The 23,358-nt window shown below is 44.4% G+C and overlaps 1 protein-coding gene across 1 annotated transcript in view; it reads right to left on the reverse strand.

Annotated features, from left to right (window-relative positions):
* The window catches only part of OTOG (otogelin), a 1,045,291-nt gene that overhangs the window by 213,481 nt on the left and 808,452 nt on the right, over positions 1–23,358 (reverse strand). The window contains exons 45-47 of the mRNA XM_085647044.1: positions 20,745–20,849; positions 13,028–13,138; positions 2,329–2,430 (exon numbers count right to left, since the gene is read on the reverse strand). Of these exons, the coding sequence (XP_085503170.1) occupies positions 2,329–2,430; positions 13,028–13,138; positions 20,745–20,849 (318 nt within the window). The remainder of the gene's footprint in view (positions 1–2,328; positions 2,431–13,027; positions 13,139–20,744; positions 20,850–23,358) is intronic.

Here is a 23,358-nt window from a genome sequence, read left to right on the forward strand (position 1 = left end):
ACACTATCTTTAGTGCAGCCAGGCGCTTTAGAAATGGCTTATTATTATTATTATTATTTTCACTGCTGTACCAAGCTCCGAGGTCCTAGTGCACCCTTTTTACACTTGACTCTCACGGGTAGCGAGTGTATGACATCAAGTCATATCTGGTGAAGGATAAGGGAGTTTGGAACACAAATAGCGTATCATGCAAGTAACTTAACATAATTAACTCAACATCTATTAGTAGCTAAATCTTTGAAAACAAATAGGATTTTCATCTACAAATAAGCAAACTGTGCATGTAAAATAAGCAACAGAGATTCTTAGTGTCTTCTGGGTTCAAGACACAACCCTAAATGCAATATAATGCGTATGTGATAAGGTTCCTTAGTTCAAATAATAAGGGAAACTATGACCAGTGTTCACATATTATATAAAAATGTGCAAAAAATGAGAAAATATCAGGTCAATTAATAACTACAGCCTGTGTTTAAACAGCTCCAGTCAAGGGGGCAGAGATACAAAGCAGTAAACTACAAGGTATCAATATACCTATCCCGGGCCTGATTTATTTCAGGCAAGTTTGCATGATTATGTCTATTCATGTTTAGATCTGTTCTTACATCAAGGTGTAATTCTCTCTTTTTGGTATTCACTATTTCCGATAGGAGACTCAAACGCACATGTTGACTTAAGAGATTCACCCTCAAATGAGGGGTTAGAGTCCTTCGGCTGAATTTATGAGTGTAAGGCAGCACCCCACCTGTTTGTGGCGATCTCTGCCACCCGGGTAGATGTCTCCCTGTAGGAAAACATAAGGATGTTTACTAAAAATGTGTTCCTAATGTAATTGAACAATGTAAGTGAACAGTAGGCATGCATGGCTGGGAGGACAATGGTAAATAATCCTGCCTAAATCGGAAAACCCAGCCTAACACTAAACAGGTAAGTCACTGGAAGTGTGCCAGCAGCAGGTAAAGTGAAACTGAATGCTAGGCGTGGACGCCCGTGGAGCAGGGAGTCTTTGGTGCCTGCATGCTCAGGTCTGGTCTTGGCTTCAAACAGTGATCTAATACTGAAGACAATCTACGAACCCTGCCCCATCTTCCTAATGCATGCTAATCAGTTTCCAACAACTATGCGTCTATCATTATAAAGATATTTTTGCATCTATCATTCGTGTGTCATTCAATGTTTTTGTACTACTCTCCTTAAGATTTTCCCTTTTAAAGGAAAACAACCATAGATTTTAGTAGCAATAGTCCAGCAATACATTTCAAACATTCACATATCAATATGGTTTCCCCCATACAAGAACTTAAAAATCACTATAATAGTCGTAAACTATTACATTGCAATCTTGGTTTATTGCCACCTGAGGCTCCCCAAACAACTGGTGTAGGGCTGGTGTAGGGCTCGTCAGTGGAATTTAAGCAGCCACTGGAGTTATGTGATAAGGAGGCTATGGCATTTTCTGCACAATTATGGATTTGCCACACTTGCCATATAATCGGTCACCTGCTTCATAATCTGCAGATGTTAACAAAAGAAATAGTTTCGTGCTGAAACGGATCAAAAGCGAAAATCACAACAATCTGTGTATGCGCAAAGTGGAACACCCTTATGCCAAGGCTGACTGCTCATCTTTCGGTTTCTTATTACTCTATTTGGATGTTAAAAATGTACTAATGAGGAGAAACATTTGCCAGCACAGTGTTAACGTGAAACAATGTAAAATTATGAAGTAATATTATCACAAAATGTGCCGCTTTAGGTAGCATAATTTGCATATTCTTGTCCCATAATTTAGACAACTCTGCTGCATAATTTGATGTTACCCTGCTGTATAATTCTAGTGGACCTGGCTGTGAGGCTATATTATATGATTCCTATAGTGATCAGAGTTTTGACATATGATTGAATGAATGTTCACATCCACACAATTTTATGGTTTTCGAATCCATTGCATATGTTCTTCCAACAATAGATGCATTATTGATATGCATTTTTATTTGACTTTACATGTGCTCCATAGGAGAATCTAATCAGTTAAAATAAACCCATCCGTTGCGAAACTATTGTTTTTCAGAATTTCTCACTGATCACTTGCCTTTACAAATATTTTTCAAATAGTGCTGACGTTTCTTAGAGTGCATTTCATGGCGACTAGTGCGTCATATTGATTGCACATTATATACAGGTATTTTTTATATATATAATGTATCATTTATTGAGACAAGTGCCTCGACCATCAACGCTGGGGTGAAGCGTTCCACCAGTTATTATGGACCCAGATCAAGTCTTGTTTTCAGAAGCTTTGCCTAAAGAAGGGAAGACGTTGCTTACCGCACTGATAGGTGGGGCAGCATCTCTCAGTGGCATTGCCGTCCACAGTGAGTAGTTCTCCCTCCTGACATCTCGGTATGTGATCCGAACAAGCTCCACAAGCTGCAGAAAAAAGAAGAATGTCACCAGATGCATTAAACTCACTGGCTGCAAAGTGGACGCAGTGAGCGAGCAAAATCTCACGCAAGTTCAGTAATACATGAGTTTTTGTTTCAGTGAGGAGTTCATAATGCACAATTTGTAGAAACACATCAAAACGATCTGCTTTTCCAGTAAACCATGAGATGTTAGTAAATTCTTAATTGAAAGCTTTTACTGACGTTTAAGATTAGTATTTGACAGGTGACAATCATTTAAACACACGTCAGTTTTTATCTGGTGAGGTTTTTTCAATATATTTGTATTGGCATGTCTGTAAAGTACTAGGCTGGTCAAATTACAGATGCAATTACAATCAAAGATGCAGTCATATGACTGCAGGCAAAGGTTGCCGCAGAGAATTCCTATAGAAGCCCATGTTGACACCAGAACATGGGCTTCTATGGGAATTCTCAAGGGCATATTATCAAGCCCATTATCGCCACTTTAGCGGCAGTTTTCTGCCGCTAAAGCGGAGATCATTTTAACGCCGTTTCTTGATAATATGCCCCTAACTTCCCTCATCCGGCCGCCCCCCAATGCTCTGTCATCTGATCCAAACCAGTATGGCTCAGTGACACCCTACTTTGCCCCGTTGTACAATCTTAAGGTCTTGTTATGCATGGCCTGTCCCCCTGCTCACTCGCTGCAGATCAATTTACCTCAAGTACATCCGATGCCGTTCATGTCATGGGTCCCCCCTTAGTCTCCGGCTGGCCCATCGTGGGGGAACCGGCATCAGGAGGGTCAGTCAGGGTTTGTCTCATGGCTCCCCATGTGATCACATCATCAGCCAAGTTCTCATCACGCTTCACCTATCTCATATGCACCCCCTCTGCTCCCGCCCATTCTATCACATCGCCCTGCTATTCCGTTGTCAGGGAGGCACTGGGGTCAGCCATCCGATTGCAATGCACCTCGTGCTAGGGCTAAGCCGAGAATTGTAAATCTCCTACTCAATTTCTTATTTTTCCTCCCGGAGCAGATGCAGTATGTATTGCTTAATCATACAGGGAATCAACCAGCTCTTCGCCCTATTAAATCATTCTAGCACCTCTACCCCAAATTTTTTAATAATGGGCCAGGACCATACCACTGCAGGTACACTCTTACAGCATACACATGAGTTCCTAATGGGACAAATAGCATGTGAGTGCTTGGGGGAAAGATAAGCAATGCGTATGATATTGTACTGTATAAACTCAAAGCACACATTGGTTAACACCTCTTGCACTCCACCATGTATTGTGATCCATTTTTTTGCTGTAATAGGGCCATCACTAAACTGTTGCCAGACATCCTCAATCCTCGGGGTGCCACTGGCTTGTGAGCCTGTTGTGCTTGACATGAGGTGCGTGATTAGTCCCTGCCCCACTGGAAAAGATAATATGGTGACCATTGTTTGTGTAGGTTCAGGGGCTTCGGGAATGTAGGCCAGGTTTCTCTGGCCGTGGCAGCGAATTTTGTGCACTGGAGATATTGTCCAGGCCCAGACCAAATGTCTCAAATGCATCCTGCTTGGTGATAAACTGACTAAAGGGTAGAGATCAGACCCTATTACAACTACAGTCTCGCCACCAGTCAATAGCCACGGTATGAGCAATCTCGCAAAGGGTCTCATCATCCAGACCTCCAATTCTGGCCCGCATCTCACTACCTGAACTGCTCTCTCCCAGAGTTGGCATACATGTTTAATCACATGCTGTAATATTTCAGGTACTCTTTTCACTCTCATCAAAAGGGCCCCCAAAGTACTGTCACCATAGGTTTCTGCAATTAGAGACTTTTCCCAATTGTCCCTCTCATCTAGCCAATGGATTGCATACTGCAGCTGGGCAGCTACATAGTATAATTTGAGGTTCGGTACCTCCACCACCCCCTCTGCCCACTCCAATTTGAGTATGGATAAGCCCACCTTGCTTCTTTTCCCTGCCCATATGGGTTATATCAGAAGCTGGTCCATTTTGTGGAACACTCTGTGGGAAATCTCGTACTTAGTGCCCTGAAGCACATATACAAAAAGAACTGTTGATGTACAGAATGCAGAACAATGTCATACATTCACCCCAGTACAGAGATATGGGCCTAAATCTATTTTTTTTATTGCTCACCATGTCATTCCAGTTTGGACCCAGCCATATGCAAATCATTCTTGACCTTGTGCCCTATGGGAACAGTCCAGCCCGAACTGCCAGGCCAGGTTCTCCTTGGACTGCAAACATGCATCCTAGGACCGGTTTCAGGGTTTCACCCCTCTTCAGCCAGGATAGCTTGATTCCAGTGGCATGGAGAGCACGGGACTCACGTCTGAGCATGCCCATCCCACTCGGGGTGACAAATGCAAAAAGAACTGTTGATGAACAGAATGCAGAACAATGTCATACATTCACCCCAGTACAGAGATCATGCCCAAATCCATCATTTTTTTGCTCACCATGCCATTCCAGTTTGGACTCAGCCATATGCAAATCAGTCTTGACCCTGTGTCCTATGGGAACAGTCCAGCCCGAACTGCCAAGCCGTGTCTTCCCTAGACTGGAAACAAGCTTCTTGGGACCGGTCTGGACTGTTCACATAGGGCACAGGGTCAAGACTGATTTGCATATGGCCATGTCTGAACTGGGGTGGTGGAGTGAGCTAAAGAATGATGATGGAATAAACCCAGATCAGTTGACTGGGGGTGAGTGTTTGATTTGCTCAAGCGCTCCGTCCATCATCCCCTTTGGTATCGCTTTGTTCGCTCTAAGTTGGCAGGGTATGCCCAGACGTGCGTCCCTTGCTCACTTTGCCACTGGATTCAAGATAGCCGGGCTGATGAGGGCCATGAATCCGAAACCGTTCCCAGGATGCTTGTTTCCGGTCCAGGGAAGACATAGCTTGGCAGTTCGGGCTGGATTGTTCCCATGAGGCACAGGGTCAGGCTGATTTGCATATGGCCATGTCTGAACTGGGGTGGTGGAGTGAGCTAAAGAATGATGATGGATTAAACCCAGATCAGTTCACTGGGGGTGAGTGTTTGATTTGCTCAAGCGCTCCGTCCATCATCCCCTTTGGTATCGCTTTGTTCGCCCTAAGTTGGCAGGGTATGCCCAGACATGCGTCCCTTGCTCAGTTTGCCACTGGATTCAAGATAGCCTGGCTGATGAGGGTTATGAACCTGAAACCGGTCCCAGGATGCTTGTTTCCGGTCCAGGGAAGACATGACTTGGCAGTTCGGGCTGGACTGTTCCCATGAGGCACAGGGTCAGACTGATTTGCATATGGCCATGTCTGAACTGGGGTGGTGGAGTGAGCTAAAGAATGATGATGGATTAAACCCAGATCAGTTGACTGGGGGTGAGTGTTTGATTTGCTCAAGCGTTCCGTCCATCATCCCCTTTGGTATCGCTTTGTTTGCCCTAAGTTGGCAGGGTATGCCCAGACGTTGGGTCCCTTGCTCACTTTGCCACTGGATTCAAGATAGCCTGGGTTATGAGGGTTTTGAACCTGAAACCGGTCCCAGGATGCTTGTTTCCGGTCCAGGGAAGACATGGCTTGGCAGTTCGGGCTGAACTGTTCCCATGAGGCACAGGGTCAGACTGATTTGCATATGGCCATGTCTGAACTGGGGTGGTGGAGTGAGCTAATGAATGATGATGGATTAAATCCAGATCAGTTGACTGGGGGTGAGTGTTTGATTTGCTCAAGCGCTCCGTCCATTATCCCCTTTGGTATCGCTCTGAAGCACATATAGGCACTGGTGCGACACCACCATTTTGATCAGTGCTATTTTTCCCATCAGTTTTATGGTGTTCCAAATCGTAATAGAAGGGCAAAAGTTACTAATGACCCTCCCTAGGTTCAGCACATGGCATTGCTGTGCTCCATATGCGATGTGGAGCCCAAGCTAACACACATGCTCCATTTTCCAGGGCACCCTGCCTCCAGGAGTACTTCTTGGGCTACCCCCTTCAATTGTCCAAGAGGAAACAGAACAGATTTCGAATGGTTAATATGTAGCCTCGATATTTCCCCAAATCTTTCATGATGTTCAGGAGAATCTGATGAAAGTGGCCGGCTGCTGCAATTGTATCATTGTGTCATCCACATAGAGAGACACAACATGAACTGCAGGGCCCACATGGATCCCCCAACCATGCGAAACCTGTTGAAGTTGACACACCATGGGCTCCATTGCTAGGGCAAACAATAGGGAGGACAATGGCCTGCCCTGTCATGTACCCCTGTGGAGTAAAATTGTGTCAGAGAAAAATTACCCAGCCCTCACTCGTGCAATCGGTTGCGTATAACAATTGGATCCAAGCAACATATTTGGGCCTGAGTCCCATTCTCACCAGAACTTTCCAGATATACTCCCAGCACACAGAACTGAAGGCCAGTTCTATATCCAGGAAGCCAGCGTCTATTCATCATTTCCCAGGCAAGGGGCATGCAGCAAGTGCTCTGAGCCCAGGAAGTTACAGAGTGTTTTGCTATGCGGAATGAACCCCGACTGGTCAGAGTGGAGCAGCTTCAGGAGATAATTAAGCAAACGTACCACCAGAATGTGACTGAGTATTTTTTTATCCATAATTGAGAGGGGACAGTAGGAGGCAGAAATCAACGGGTTCTTCCCCGTATTCGGCATCAAGACAATAAGGGACTCCCACGTGGAATTAGGAAGCACTCTTCCCTCCAAGGTCCCCAGATAAACCAACAACAACCTTTCGCCCAGTGTCCCAGGAAAAGCCCTGTACAGTTCGTCCGGTAGTCCATCACCGACTGGGGCCTTAGCAGTGTTTAAGAGAGCCTATCTCCTCCAGGATCTCCGGCATTGTCAACGGCGTCTCAACCTCCATAGGCTCCTCCTCACTAAGCTGTGTAAGTAGCAGCGTATTCATATAGTTAGTGACCAATGGCCCAAGGACCAGTCAAGTAGAAGTTTACACCCCTCAGAGGTGCTCCGCAAAAACTTTGTTAATGGACTGCTGTGTCTAGTCCACCCATCCCGTCCTATCTCCGATAGCACCTAGCATGTATCCTGCCCTATCTCCCTGCATGTGCAACCTTCACCTATAGGAGAGCCCCACATGTATCTCTTACTGATCCTGTGGGGCGTACACACGCTGTTTGTCCACACCCCATTCCTGGTGGATACCCTTATAAGTCTGCAGGGCTGCCTCCAATGCAGCCGATTTCACTTCATGGAGCATCAGGACTCTAATGTTTGTCGTATACCTGTAGAAATAGCCATACACACTCCTCTTAACACTACTTTCTTCACATACCACTCCACTGCTGTATGCAGCGTGCTATCCCAGTTGTGTGTAAAATAATCGGTCACCCCCTTAAACACAGGGTCTGACGGGGCATCCACTCTCATCCTCCACAGTGGCACACAAGTTGTGTGTCTAGCCAAAGAGTATGTGATCAGCAGGAGAAAGTGGTCTGCAAAGTATCTAGCTAAGTAAGCTGAGTCAGTCACTTTCGATACTGCATCTGCCTGTATAAGGATGTAGTCTAGTCTACTATGTGTGTCAGTGTAACAGGAATATGAGTGTGCCTGCATGTGCTGGATCCACCAGATATCTACCAACCTCATACTTGCAATCGCCTGTTTGAGGGCCTCAATCTGGTGTCCTGCTTAGGGGGGGACCTACCTAGAACTCAATCCATAACACAATTATGGTCACCAGCCAAAATAACCTCAGGGGACAGGTACCCTTGTGCTGCCATCATCACTGCCCCAAAATAATCAGCACTGTCCATATAGAGTGCATACACATTAATGAGGCAAGTTTTGTGGGCTTCCAGGGTACCAAACAGGATAACATACCTCCCCTCCAGATTTACACATACATAGGCCCTCTGAAACGGGAGCCGGGGAGCTATCCATATAAGGAACACCACGCAAATCCAGAGAAGAAAGTGGCATACATGTGACGCCCTCCATTTTTTCCTTAGGCTGCCAATGCAGGCTCCCTATAGATGTGTTTCTTGCAGTAATGTGACCGAAATGCTGTATCTTTTTAAGTAGTTATGGACACTATAGCTTTTTTCTGATCTATTTAGCCTCCGGAAGTTCCACTTGAGCAACTTGTACTTATTATGTATGTCAGGCATTTCTATGGTCATCAGGTATTGGGGCCCGTCCAACAGACCACGGCTTCCACCGTGTGATAACATATTGCCATCTGGTGTAAGCAGCAACCCATCATAACACGTCAACTGGATGTGACATTCCCTCAAACTACCTCTTCAATTTCCAACCCATAGGCAGAATATACAGGACTTCGTTTAGCACAACCGTATGCCAAAAGGGTAAACATCACAGCCCAATACCCCTCTCCCCTTCCCTCAACTGGTGCAACCTTAAATAACTCAAGGTGTAGGTACAGGTCGAGGTACCATGTCCTCTGCAGTACACAAGACCAGTTTAGGTACTCAGCAAACTATGAGAGGTGAGATCCTCAGTCACCCCTTACTCTGGAGCAAAGTATGCATTACAAATATGGATAATATAATGCTCCCTTGCATCGTCGGCATAAACAGTCGGTCATGGCCAACTGTGAAGGAAAGTCACTGGTTACAGTAGATCATTAAATTAATATTTGTGCACTCTGGGCCAGCCGTACATCCCCATGTGCCAGGGCCAACCGGCACTTGGGGTTCAATGTGAGTTTTGTGTTCAATTTTCAGAGCTACCTGAGCCTGCTCCCCAAGTACCCCCAAGTCTAGTCAGCAATCATCTCCAATCAGTCCCTATAATACAATCCAGATGCTCTTCGCGGGCCTGGACCATTGACCAGCACTGTCGCTCAAGGTATCAGGTACCATTTGGATTTATGAAAAGGAGCTTTGATATTGTGTCTCCAGTGGGGCAGAATTTAGAGTTCCATTCAGGCGTGCAAGGATCTGGCCCTCAGCCGCAGTCTCCGGATCCCTCCTCATCGCTGCCAGGGACCCCATGTTCCTGCTAGAATGTCACACAGAGGGGTTCAGGGTACTTTTCTACATGGGAGACCCCAGGGCACAGTTCTGTCCAAGAGAGTGCAGCTAGTCTATGGCCTCCTGTGGTGATTCATAGAAGTGGGCTCAGCCATTATATTGGATTCTAAGCTTGGTAGGAAAACATCAAACTGTGTTTAATATTCTGCTCCCTCAGTTTCTTCTTAATGGGCCTGAAGTTTTAGCGGAGGTCTTGCACCCTAATGGCATAATACAAGGAAATTAGTATTTGCTTACCTTCATACCTAGCGGGGCTATGCATGCACACATGTTGCAGTAGGACATCCCAGTTGCGTGAATTGAAAAGCTTTGCTATTATCGCCCTGGGCAGCACTCCATGTCGCGAGACCACTGCCAGAGCCCTGTGCACCCTTTTGATTGGGAAAAATATAGAGAACTGTCGGGGTTTAAGAGTGTTCACAATCCAGGCCTGCAGGAAGAGTTCCACCAAGGAGCCCCCGTACGCTCCAGGAAGCTCGGATTGCCCTTCAGCATTCTCAAGGCGCTCTTCCATATACATAGCACTGCATTTAAGGCCGGCCACCATCACCTTCAGTGACTTAATCTCCTTCTTGAGTATATCGTCCTGCAGGAATGTAGTGTGGTCGTTGACCTTTCACAGGACCATGTGCAGATTATTAATTTCAATGGACGTCGAGTCCATCTTGCCCTCCAGCCCAATTCAGGACCCTTGGATCCACCAGGAGTACATAGTAGCAGGGATTGACTCCTGAACATAAGATCACTGCTCAAGCTTTGGCACTGGAGCATCAGGCTCATTGACTGTGTATTTGTCTATTTTGTTGGATTATGCCTTTCTTGACCCTTCTCCTTACTCACTATGACAGCACTGTGACAAGCTGTATCTATCATTCCACAGTGGGTCTTTTTCAGCACAGATAATTCTCCTGTTGTCCTCAGGCACATATTATTTGGCGGTCGCCATATCTCAGGACCACCCTGTCTCAGCAGCATGTCGCTCAACATGACCACAGTATCAGTCTTGTGCCTAGTTCAGCTGCCTCCTTTGCCCAGCAGGTAGTCCCAGCAGCCAGAGGACCCTATCGTCCTCGGCACACCATCCACTGAGCCCACACTGCAGGCCCAGTCCTCGGGGTAGGTATCCTTCAAGATGGGCAGCCATGGGTCAGGTGTTACCATTTCACCTGTGTGGACCGTCTGGGACACACGAGCAATACAGTGCACTCGCCCGCTGCATGCTGGTGGTGCATTCAGCTCTCAGCAGTCAACCCTACTCCGCCACAGTACATTCACCTCCTCAGCTGCCCCAGGAGCCCAATCGTCTCTGTGGCCAGGTCTGCTGTCTGCTCCCTTTCTGCCTTCCGGGCCCAGACCTACCAGGGCCAGGTGTAGGGTTTCAGCTGTTCGCCATCTCTCCCTGGGGCCCCGGTATGGATGTGTTCATGCCCCTCTCTCAGTGGCATTTTTCCTTTGAAGACCAATTTGGCTAACGCTCACTACCTTTCTGCCATCTGCTCTGCACCTTGTACTTCTCTGCCCACAGGAAACCTACTGTGTTCTCTGACAGTACACCTCACACCTCATCAGGCAGCACTGGAACAGCCTGAGAGTAGGCTGGCTAATCACGAGAGAGCAGCTGGAAAGTTGCAATTTGGCTCACAGAAAAGAAAGTTTAAGAACTTATTTTCTGTAATAGTACAAATCCAACAGTGGCAAGTTGTTTGTTTTATCTCAACTATTAATTTGAGATATCTTGAAGTATAATTTTACATTGCTCCTGACAATATTTTAGTTAAATAAAATATTACAAAGTTAGTCAATGGAGTCATTCACTGCGATGGGGGAAAAACGAAATTGGAAGATTTTCCCTCACCAGGGCTTATTAAACATGTTTTATAATTGTCCCTGTGTATAGTTACAAGGCACTCTTCACCTGGGGCACATAGTGGAGACCTTATTTGTGACCTTTATGTATATCCAAGGTAGTTTGAGACTTTGGAAGTACCTTTGAATCCAAAGTAGAATTTGCATATAATTTAATTCTAAAGACAGTCCACAAAGCAGGGCTGCCTCTAAAATGACTGCAGGCAACACAACAGTGCACAAGCCAATGCAGGAAATGTACTGGCCCTCTAAACCTCCTTGCCCTGTTATATACTGGGGATTTATAGGTAGGTTGAATCCCCCTAGCCCCATTATCTTCTGGGGACTTACAGGATCCGTCAATGCAAATTGTAATTAGACCATATACCTTTACAGCAGAACACTGGCCCTGGGTCTGGTAAGCAGAGCCCAGGGCACAGTCAGGGTCAGATACCACCAGCACCAAGTGAAAAATGGGAGTGATCAGGGCAAAAAGGATCACTTTCTCACAACAAGTGACACTACCAGTGTCTGTCAAGAGAATTACATTTTTAGCAGACAATCTCTCAACCGCCAATGTTTGCTTAAATTTATTTCCGTCCAAAGAACACCTTTACATCCTTGTATAGAGGGGCCATGTGTTAGATGTATATTTATCACTCATTATAAAAAACACTACCATAAGCAACGTTACTTAGCGAGTGTGATAAATTGCACCCATTATGATTTTTCCTAAAATGGGGAACAATGCACAGATTTGTTTTCCTAAGCAGAGAACTCTTTCCAAATGCTCATGTATGTCCAAGTTGAATTTTAAATACTTAGGCAAACCAGACATAATTACCGAGAAGCAACAATAAATGATCTATATATGGGTCCTGAAAGAACCTTTTCATGTTGGGCACAATGTTCACAACAAGCACGAGGAAGCCTGCCTCAGTACAATGCATAGGATATATTCTAGAGAAACCCGGAAATCAACACTTGAAGGGTTTATTGCTAACTGTTAAGTCAAGAAAGAGAGACGTAAAATAACTCACAGCTTCCAAAATACTTAGGGGCATATTATCAAGAAACTGCGTTAAAATTATCGCCGCTTTAGCGGCAGAAAACTGCCGCTAAAGCGGCGATAATGGGCTTGATGATATGCCCTTGAGAATTCCCATAGAAGCCCATGTTCTGGTGTCAACATGGGCTTCTATGGGAATTCACAAGGGCATATTATCAAGCCCATTATCGCCGCCATTATCTCCGCTTTAGTGGCCGTTTTCTGTCGCTAAAGCGGCGATAATTTTAACGCCGGTTCTAGATAATATGCCCCTGAGATCACAGTAAAGAGGTATAGAGTGTGTTTACCACGTGCTGAGAGATGCAGGGCTTGTGAATATTAAGACAACGGGCCTGAATCGAGTTGTGTGGTAACAGAAAAGCCTCTAGTTTTTGAAGGAAGTGCTCATTTTTTGGGTGAATCCATCTGCAATATTCCCTCCGCAATATTACACCAGCAGATTTTCCTTCCGTTTGGACACTTTCTTCACAAACTCGGGGAGCCTTGGCTGCGACTCTTCTAAATCGTGCCCAGATACACGCAAAATTGATTTGTTTAATTGGGTCTATCGTTATCCCGATAGAGAGAGGGTTACTCACATGGCGACACTGCAAAGAGAGAAACCATCAAGGACACAGGTACTGCAGAAGGATTGATATTGACATAAAAAGGAAGCCGTACCGCAGATGTATGATATACAGCAGGTATCTTCAACGTGAGCCGCGATCAATGTCTGGTCCTCGCGACAGTTTTGGATTGGCTCCGTTACCTCACATTTCTTTGGGTCGCATTCTGTAATTAAGAATAAGGTGCAACAACAGGGAACACATGTTATATTAGTACGCGCCTCTGCAGGTGTTAAATTAACAGGACACACACATAGTTATCATTTTAACGTCACACCAAAATGTGGGAGTTTATAAAAGTACATGCTCATACAGTTGCTCAAAAACATGTCCATCATATGAAAGGTTTAACCTGCAGACAAGATTCTAAGGAATCACGAGTTGGCCTAGATTTGAAATTACTACCTCTACCGCAAAGTAGGGACATTAGAAGGCTCCCTCCCCGGAAATGGTGAATAACTGTTCGGACCTGGCTTTACCGGACGTTTTTGGCCATTTAGTAAGCAAAAAAAAATGCCGATATTCTCCTCTTGCTCTGAGCAGGCAGAAAGTGTCTATGGGGCAGCTCGTGTGGGGGTGGGGGCACTCATTCCTGTCCAGGGGGTGCATTATCTGCTCTCATGAACTGCTGCAGGAGTTGGCCATAGCCCCCTGCCCTGCAGCCAGTCTTACAGGTCCAGTGTTTTGGGTCGGAATTACTGGGTCGGATGTATGGACAAGACAATTGAAAGCCTGGACACACTTCTAATGAGGATTTAGGATATTTCTGAGGGAAATAACCCAACTCGTAATGAGGCCCTAAAGGTGTAGAGAGAACGGCCAACATTATTTTCCCATATTTATGTTTTCTTGCTGTTCTCTTGAAAATAAAGACATTCTCTAGTACAAAATAACCGTTACATATGAAACCATATTTTATGCTTTTCAGAACTGAAGTGGGATGTATGAACAACCCTTGGATAACATAAAGAAATACTTTGGAAGTCCAAATGGATAATTTGTTGGGATATGTACGTTTTATTTTTCACGAGCACTTTTTGGCCTCAAAGTCTGGTAGGTAAGTACTTATATGTAAATTGGGGTTGGGTGCCTTTTCTCACAATGCTCCCAGATTTGGACAGTTGTATAGTAGTACAATGATCCTGGTCAGGTGCATTCTCTTCGGCAGCTGAAACAAATTTGGATAGAGTAATGTAGGGAACTTGACTGGTATCACCCACCATCTCTGGAAAAGGGGCTCTGGTAGAATTGAACCGTGGCTTGGTCGCTCTGTGAAGGCATTCTTTCGCACATCCCCATGCCTCAACATTGCCACCTTGAATCACTAAGTTATACTTTGACTTCTTACCAGTAATCCCATTATTCCAATTCCACCTCATTCTAGACCTCATTTCCTGAGGAGTGTAGCGAACATGAAGACAGGCATTCTGCTGCCTACCTAATACAATTTTCTCCTCTCCTCTCCCCTCCAAGGATGTCAATAAAGGGCCACCCCTACTTAGAAACCAACCTACTGAGTGAACTACCAAAGTAGCCCAACAGTCTGGAATCAAAATCGGGCACACGTTAGGAAGGACAGGGGGAGGTGAGCCAGTAGGATTGGAGTAATGGGAATTAAAGATACACTGAAACTGATTAATTCCTTGCCACTTCCATTTCTGAGGCCTTTTGTCATGAAGATCAAGTAAAGCAGGCATCAGTTGCCAACCAAGGTAGTCAGCAAGAAAGGGCAAAGTACAGACACAAAAGAGGAAGGACCCTAACCATGAGATAAACACATGCCCAAGTGCCTCTCCGACGGCAAGCCTGTAAGCACTAGAAGTCCAAAAAGCAGAAGGCCCAACCATTGTGCCAAGTCGATCAGCGGACTGAAAGATGGAGCCCACAAGAGAATCTCACAAGAGGATACAGGAGAGTAAAGTAAGTCAAGAATAGAAGCACATGTCCATAGCCAACAATAAAGGACAGCCAAAGCAGAAGCACCAAGTCCCTTCAGCAAACAGGCATGCTCCTACGCAAGAAAAGATAAGAGCCCATGGGAAAGTACATGATAAAAGCCCACCACTGTAGAAGCTCTTAAAAGAAAGACCCAACTTCAAGCACCTCTGAAAGCTCAGGGATGACACAAAGATAAGCAATAGAGACCTGCAAAGCATCATATCAGTACCCACCACACCGAAGATGACACAGCCCAGAAGAATTGGCATGTTGGTGTAGAAAACCTACGAAAAGTCCGAGGGAAGCACAGATTACACAAAGGACAATACCTGGCGTGTCACTGAAAGAGAAAAACCCAGAAGGTGAAAGACATGCACACATACATCAAGCTATGCCTACCTACACCAGAGCACATGCAAGTCCAGGCTACCACAAGACCTCCAGAATACAAGCCAACGAGGCCAAGAAACACCACCGAACCTCTTTCAAGGAACCAAAAAATCATAGCCAAGACCTTAGGCAGCCCTACCCAGTGCCCAACTGGGAGCACTGGGCAAAGTGTGCAACTAGATTCCACTAAAAAACAGAGAGAGGGGGCCCAAGCCCCAACAAGAAGGCATGAAACAGTTAAAAGAGCTCACACAGGGAAGGTCAAGCTCGAATCCCAACAAGGAGCACGGAGGGAGAAACCACCAGAACATAGAACCAATAAGCTCATCTAGAAAGGGTGCATAAATCAGACAAAGCACTGCCAAGGCAGCTCATGTCCCAAGTTCAAAGTCCCAAAAGGCAGTCAACACCACAGAATTCTAGAGGGGGTATGACAGGCCTAAGATGGAGGATCCATCAGAAAGCTAGTATACTGGAGCAGCCGCGGCCCGTGGAGGGAGTTCCGTGGGGCAGAGAGGCGGGGCGGGGGAGGGGCAGGGTGGGGGGTACTAAAAACCGGAATATGGATAATTGGACGTAAGTAAACAATTAAATAAATAAAACGAATTTCGTAGCGTGCGCTGCATCGCAAAATGCAATGCCCCTCCCCCGCCCTGCCTTTCTGCCCCACGGAGCTCCCTCCACGGGCCGCGGCTGTACTGGAGTACACATAGCAAGTACATTACAATCAAATAATTAATATTAGAGAAATTAAAAAAGTTTATTGAACTTGATAATACATTATTAATATTTTTGTGTTAAATATTAATATCAATTAATTTTATATAATTATATTATTTTCAATGTAGAATAGGCTAAACAATTCTGCAGTTCTATAAACTTCATTTTGAATTAAAACTAGAATTAATTTAAATATATCAAATTAAATAAAAAATATTATTCTGTAGCTTAAATTAAAAAAATAAATTCCTACCTGAAGTAAAAAGAAAAATATACTATGCATTAATAATGATAAAAAGCGATGTTTAGAATTAATTTAAGGTAATTTAATTGTATTTTAATAAAAGTAAACATTACATGAATTTACAAACTAGAAAACGTTTTAAAAATATTTTAGAATTAAATAATAAAAATGTTTTACTTTTAGATAATTTTTTAACATTGTTATATTTATTTATATTGTTAACTATTTTAAATAATCCAATTACATTTAACATTATTTCCTATGGGTTTTATTTTAAGTCCCAACCTCCATTTTTTCCACTGTTATGTTATGTTATGTTTCGTTATGTCATCTATTTATGGAGTGCTCAATCACCTGGGGGGAATAATGGTGCTTATGAGGGAGCAACATATTTAGGCCTAAGGCTAAGTTTATGGAGCCTATTGAAAGAGCCCTTCTTCAACAAATTTCTTAGGAGCAATGTAGGAGAAGGTCTACCCCTGGCACTGATTCTGCGCATGTGTGGGGTGTGTGAGAGTAAGTGTCAAGCTGAGAGGTGGTGTCTGGTGGGTTTGAGGAAAGTGGTTTTGTTGTTGAGGTAGGCTGGGCTCGATTTGTGTAAGGGCCTGAAGGTGTGTGTCAAGAATCGGAAAAGAGCTTGGTTGTGTAAGTGCAGCCAATTGAGTTCGCTGAGGTGTTGAGTGATGTGCATGTGTCATGAAAGGTTGGGAGGGTGTTGTAATATAATTGAAGTATTATTGGTTGGCCTTTTGTGGTGCTGAATTTACTAATGTTCCTTTTTTAGCAGTAGGAATTGACACTTGTAAATTTTGCTCCACTATGTTTTTTGGCGGTGGGGAGAAGTAAGTGTACACTTTTGAGTTACTTCACACTCGGATTTTGTGAATAGCCAAAAGTAGTAAAGTTACTCAAATGTTAATTACTCACATATGCAAGCTACCTTTGTGAATAGACCCAGAAAGGTCTACAGCTAAAACCACAACTAATGGTTTTGCCAGTGCTTGTTTAAAGAGAAACACAAATGCCCTCTTTTTGCTTTCGCGTACTTACATAGAACTTTGGGAAAGTGGTACAAAATTACATGAAATGCAAATCCATCATTTAGAGTTATATTTAAGAGCAAAATACATCCTCACTTCAATTTTTCACACAAAAAAATAGCACATACGACATAAAATTGCCACGAATAACAGCCACTTGCATTCTGGTTGTTCACATTGTTCCAGCGCTCCTGTGTTACAATTTTCCTGCAACTGTTGGTGTAATTGTATAACATGCTGTAATGGTGCAATTTGGGGGATTTTACGTAACATGCATAGTATGACATTCCTGCAGCTAAACAAGTTATGCAGCATATTTTAAATTTTGCCCATAATATAACAATTAATGTTGGTCGCCTGCTGCCCTTCAGCTCTGATGTTCACATTTCGGACTTGATTCACAAAGGTATATTTATATTTTTGTGCAAGTGTTAGAAATGGGGGTCTCTAGTTGGCAGAGGTAGGTACCTTTGTCCCAGAAAAGGACTTGTGCTTCTAGTCAGGATAAAGGGGATACACACAATGTTAGAAATAGGGGTCTCTAGTTGGTAGAGGTGGGTACCTTTGTCCAAAATAGGGACCCTTGCTTCTAGTCAGGATAAGAGTGATAGACATTTTAGATAACCTCTGCTTACCCCCTGCGTAACTTGGCACGAGCAGACAGGCTTATCCCAATGGCAATGTGTAAAGTATTTGTACTCAAGACATACTGTAATACAGTGATAACATCACAAATAGACACCACACCAGTTTAGAAGAATAAAGTATCTTTATCTAAACTCAACAAGATCAAAACGACAATAACCCAACATACTTGTAATATTATATGACTTTAGAACAGTTATTGAAAAAATAAAGCTTGTATAAAACAAATAGCTCATCCTGGGGCTATTGCGATGTCTTGACAGTAATAAATCCAAAGTACGGCGCCGACTGCGAGGAGTGTGGTGTCAGGCACGGAGTCACACAGACTTCCAAACAAACAACACCTTGGAAACAAGATCTATGATGATGCACGGCGTTGTGGAGATGAGGCGTTGGTGCAGAGGTTGAAGCTAGCTCCCTGGCTGCCATGTCCAGGACCGGGGAAAAAGGTTGCGTCGGCAGTGAGGTATTGGTTCCGCTGACAGTGCAAAGTTGACGAGTTCGTGGAGTCACCCTTAGCGATTATCGGTGTCGCGATAACAGGATGCAGGCGCTGGCGGTGACAGAGTCCGTGCGAGCACTGGCATCAGGAATGCAGATAACTGCAGGCATCGGTAGATGTCGAAGGGGGTCGGAGCTGCGGTGCAGGCTAGGCGGTGCGTCGTGCACTTCACGAGCGGTGCCCCTGGCCTCGGTGCAGGTCACAGCGTTACAGTGGCACCGCTGATGACATCAGAGACAGGTTTTCTTACTTCTCTTAAGTTGCTTCCAGCTCCAAACAGCTGGAACAACCTCCAGAGGCCCAAGACTGGAATAGGTACCTCCTGGCTGGTCAGAACTCTCAGCAATAGAGTTCAGGGGAGTTGGGGGTGAAGTCTTTGTGTCCCTTAGACATCAGAACAGGAGACCAGCACACATAGGCCCCTGGAGATTCTTCTTCAAGCAGGCTTACAGCAAAGTTGCAGTCTTTGTCCTTTCCTTGGCAGAAACAGCAACTGCAGGCCAACCCGAAACAGCACACAGTAAAGGGGCAGTACTCCTCCTCAGAGCACTTCAACTCTTCTCCTGGGCAAAAGTTCCTCTTAAGTCCAGAAGTGATCTAAAGTTCTGGGATTTAAGGTCTGATACTTATACCCCATTTTGCCTTAGTTCTCTTTGTGCAAGGGTCTCTGAGCCCAGTCGAAACCAGTTCTGTCCTCACTGGTGCAGTATGACCACAGGGGGCGGAGACAGCATTGCGCAAGGGAGACAGGCCCTATTCAGGTGCAAGGAAAATTCCTACTACTCTAAATGCAGCCAAGCCCCATACAGCTCAGCTCTGAGTCATCCAGGAAGAGCAAGGAACACCTCAACCCCCTCCCCCCCAGTGGCTGTCTACAGTGAATGCACATCCCCAGCCCCTGTCACTCCAAAACCGGACAGTCAATCCACAAACAGGCAGAGGCACACAGAATGGTTAAACAAGAAAAGGCCTACTTTCTAAGAGTTGCATTTTCAAACACACAATTTAAAAACAATCTTTACTAAAAGATGTGTTTTTAAATTCTGAGTTCACAGAGCCTAAACTTTATTTATATTTCTTGTCCTAATGGGAAGTTATACTTGTAAGGTGTTACAAAGTATTTCCCATTCTATCATATGGAGCAGATAGCCTTTCAATAGTAAAAAACAAAATTTGCAGTATTTCACTATCAGGACATATCACACATCAGTACACGTCCTACCTTTCACATGCACTGGACCCTGCACATGAGGGTACATTGGGCCCACCATAGGGGTGCCCAACATGTAAAAAAAGGAAGATTAGGACCTGGCCAGTAGGTGCACTAGCCAGGTCGACATGGCAGTTTAAAACTGTGCAGATACACTGCAGTGGCAAGTCTGAGATACCTTTTCAGGGCTACTCATGTGGGTGGCACAATCAGTGCTGCTGGGCCACCAGTAGTATTTGATTTATAGGCCCTGGCACATTCAGTGCACTTTACTAGGGACTTACCAGTAAATCAAATATACCAATCACGGAGAGCCAATGGTAATAAAAATGTACACAGACAGCATATGCACTTTAGCACTGGTTAGCAGTGGTAAAGTGCCCAGAGTCCTATAGCCAACAAAAATAGGTCAGGAAAAAATAGGAGGAAGAAGCAACACGTTTGTGAAGAAGCCTTTGAAAAGGGCCAAGACCCACAGCAAGTTTACTATTTTTTTGGGACGGGGCTCACACACAAAGAGTTCAATTTTACTAATAGTAATTTTACGGCTGAGGAGACTCTGTAGTTGGGGTGGAGAACTCCGCATATAAAAAGATAGAACAGGCCTATCTCTTTATGTGTGGTGTCTCCACACGGGTGCGGAGTCTCCACAGTCCTAAAATTACTATTGCTAAAATTCAACTCATAGTTTGTGAATACCCAAAAAATATAAACTTATGCAAAAGTGTAAGTTTACTTTTGTGAACAAGGCTCAATAATTTTATCCATTTTACAATTAGAAAGGTAGTTCATTCACCTGTTTGCTCGTTTTTAAAGATTCAACATTATTGTGAGCAGTGTAAGTGTAGTAATTTGACCACAAGCACTTGTTACGGAACATTTTCCTCTATTAGTAGTAGTAAACATACGTTATAGCTGGGTACAAATAGGCACAGTGGCCAAAATCTGGTTGTCAGGACAGTGACAAATAAACTCTGCTTACCGCTTCGGTTACATCTCCTCGCTAAACACAAGCAAAATTTAATTTAACTATCCAGACACAGACAGTAAAATAAATATCATTAAATAAATTCTATTACCTACCACATGTGTAATTGGGACAACAAGAATCTTCCTGGTAATAAGTGACAAGCTTTTCTAAACTCTTGCATTCAGGAACAAGGCTTTCGCATATCGTTCGATTACATACTAGAAAGAGAATGCAAGCGTTAAACTATTAAACGGTCAAGCGCGACATGGATAATTAGAAACAAACATCTTAGACCACATGGCCTTAAATGGTGTTACTTAAGAGTCAAGTATTACCTTTTAAAAATAGACATTGTTCGTAATATTTGAAAAAGAAATTAAAAGCTCATTGAAAATATATTATTTTAAATCAGTAGTCCTAAAACATGTATTTATTTACTCCCGTAAAAGAATGTATGTTATATTGTGCAAAGATTTGGCGCTCTCACGACACAAGCCATAGTGTCAGTTTTCTAACCATTTTAAAGCTCCCTGGGGCACATTTTTCAAAGGATTACATTTCCCTTGTGTCACACAGGGTGACACAGGGGAACACAATCCTTAAGGCAGATTTACCAAGCCACACAAGGCCACCTTGCTTGGCCCTGAATGGCTTGGTAAATCTGGAGTAACACGAGGCAGCACAAGTAGCTGCCTTGTGTCACTCTGTCCTGCGAAGACATTCCATGGGTGGCGTGTGGGCGTTCCCACGCATCCACCCATGTATTTTAGTGCATTGCCAGATTTACCAAGACAGGTAAAATTGGGAATGCGTGAAAATGCTATGCCTTCCCAGGGGAGCTGCAATGAGGAGATTTCTCTTTATTTCCCCTCCTTGTTATCTTTATTTCCCCTCCTTGTTTCCACTTTAGGGGGCAGATTTACAATAACTGGCGCATCCCTGCATATCAGCAGGGATACGCCAGTTATCGTGCGTCAGGGTTCCGCCACCATGGATGCTCCGCATTTACAATGCGGCGCACCATGGGGCAAAAACGGACAGATGTGTGAGGCATCTGTGCCGTAAAGGCAGCGCATTGCTGGAGTTGCGTCGCAAGCGCGACGCAGCTCCAGCAAGGCTCCGGGGTGCCCTATCTTTGAAATGCTGCGTCAATCCTTACGCCTGCTTCAAGCAGGGTTTTGACGCAGCATGGGCTCAAAAGTGATTGTAGATTTCACTCAGCCACTTTTAGGATGCGTTCCTGCGCCGGAACGCCCCCCCCTGCGCCGGAACGCCTACTTCTGGCTCAGGGCTTTAAAACGTGACGCATCTCCCAGATGCGTCACGTCGTAAATACCCCGCAGCATGGCGCTGGTTTTGCGCCGCTGCTGCGTCACAAAAGTGACGCAACGGCGGCGTAAAAGAGGCGCAAGGGGCTTGTAAATCTGCCCCTAGGAGTGTACTGCACAACACAGCACACTTAGAAAGAGGAAAAAATCCTCAGACGATTGATTTCCTGCACAAAAATAATGGTGCAAGGATGCCTGCATTGGCGCTAGGCAGCAGATTGTGCACCAACGCAAGCAGAGAGCATGAATGTGCCATGTTTGGATAGGTATGGCACATACCTGCCCTCTCCCTTTCATGCAGCGAAGCAAGTTGTGCTACTGTGTGCATTGCATGAAAGAATGATCATTCTGGCCCCAGGTGCGCAGCTCTATATTGCGTTGTATCACACAAATGCCTGTGCAAACTTTAGTATAAACTAGGGACTTGGTGTTATGTGGATTTTTTAATATCTGCCTATCTTTTAGTTTATCAAATACATTTTTGATTTTTTGTCTTTATAAAACGTATATTTCACATTTTGGAAAATTCTTTTTTATTTTGTTCTCTTATTGAGTTATAATCTCCAGGATGCGGGTGAGTGATGGCCTTCAGGTCATAGGCTAGTAGCTCCAGTCGTGAAGACGCTTTCCCCACGAGAATTAACATAGAATGCATGACGAATGATAGACATGGACCTGGGCCCATGTTCCATGCGTCATGCGGGACAGATAGCGTGATCTGGAAATGTTCTTTCTACAAACGCATCAGTGTCTTACAGCAGGCAAAAGCACATTAGCTAATCAATTTGAGGTGTCTGATCAACAAAGAAATGCGTGTCCGGTGCCCTAACATAAGGGGTTCTTGTTGTAACGATGACAATCCTCTCTTCTTTCAAAGCATAGTGTGCAAGACACTCATTTGATGATCAATAGAAAGAGGTAACAGGAACATACACCAGCACCAGCGATGGTTAGTCTGAACAGTGTAGGAAGTAAAGGTCAGTCACCCTCATAACAGCAGCGTGATAGGCAAAACCTAAGCGTGAACCTGGTGTGGGGGGCGGGATTAGTCTAAGAGTTAAATTACCGATTAAAGAACCTAGACACATTGTGTGAACCTAGCTTTAATCCCAATTTGAGGCTTCACTAGACAAATTGTGTGACTCTGAGTGAATCACTGAACCTCCCTGTACCTAACATACATTTGTGTAATCAATGACTGTAATGGAGTCTGCTATTTAGCGCTGCCCCATCCTCGGCACATCTTAATCTCTGTAATCTGTACTCAACAGGATGCACAAACAATGCACAACGTTGAGATGGCACCACTGCAATAAAATGTTCTCTGTATGTAATAACAGTGCTGCTCTTGACACTTGGATCCAAGTTTCATCAAATACCTCAATGAGCACATTTGAAA

The sequence above is a fragment of the Triturus cristatus genome, chromosome 3_2 (genome assembly GCF_964204655.1).
Source record: "Triturus cristatus chromosome 3_2, aTriCri1.1, whole genome shotgun sequence".
Lineage (NCBI taxonomy): Eukaryota > Metazoa > Chordata > Amphibia > Caudata > Salamandridae > Triturus > Triturus cristatus.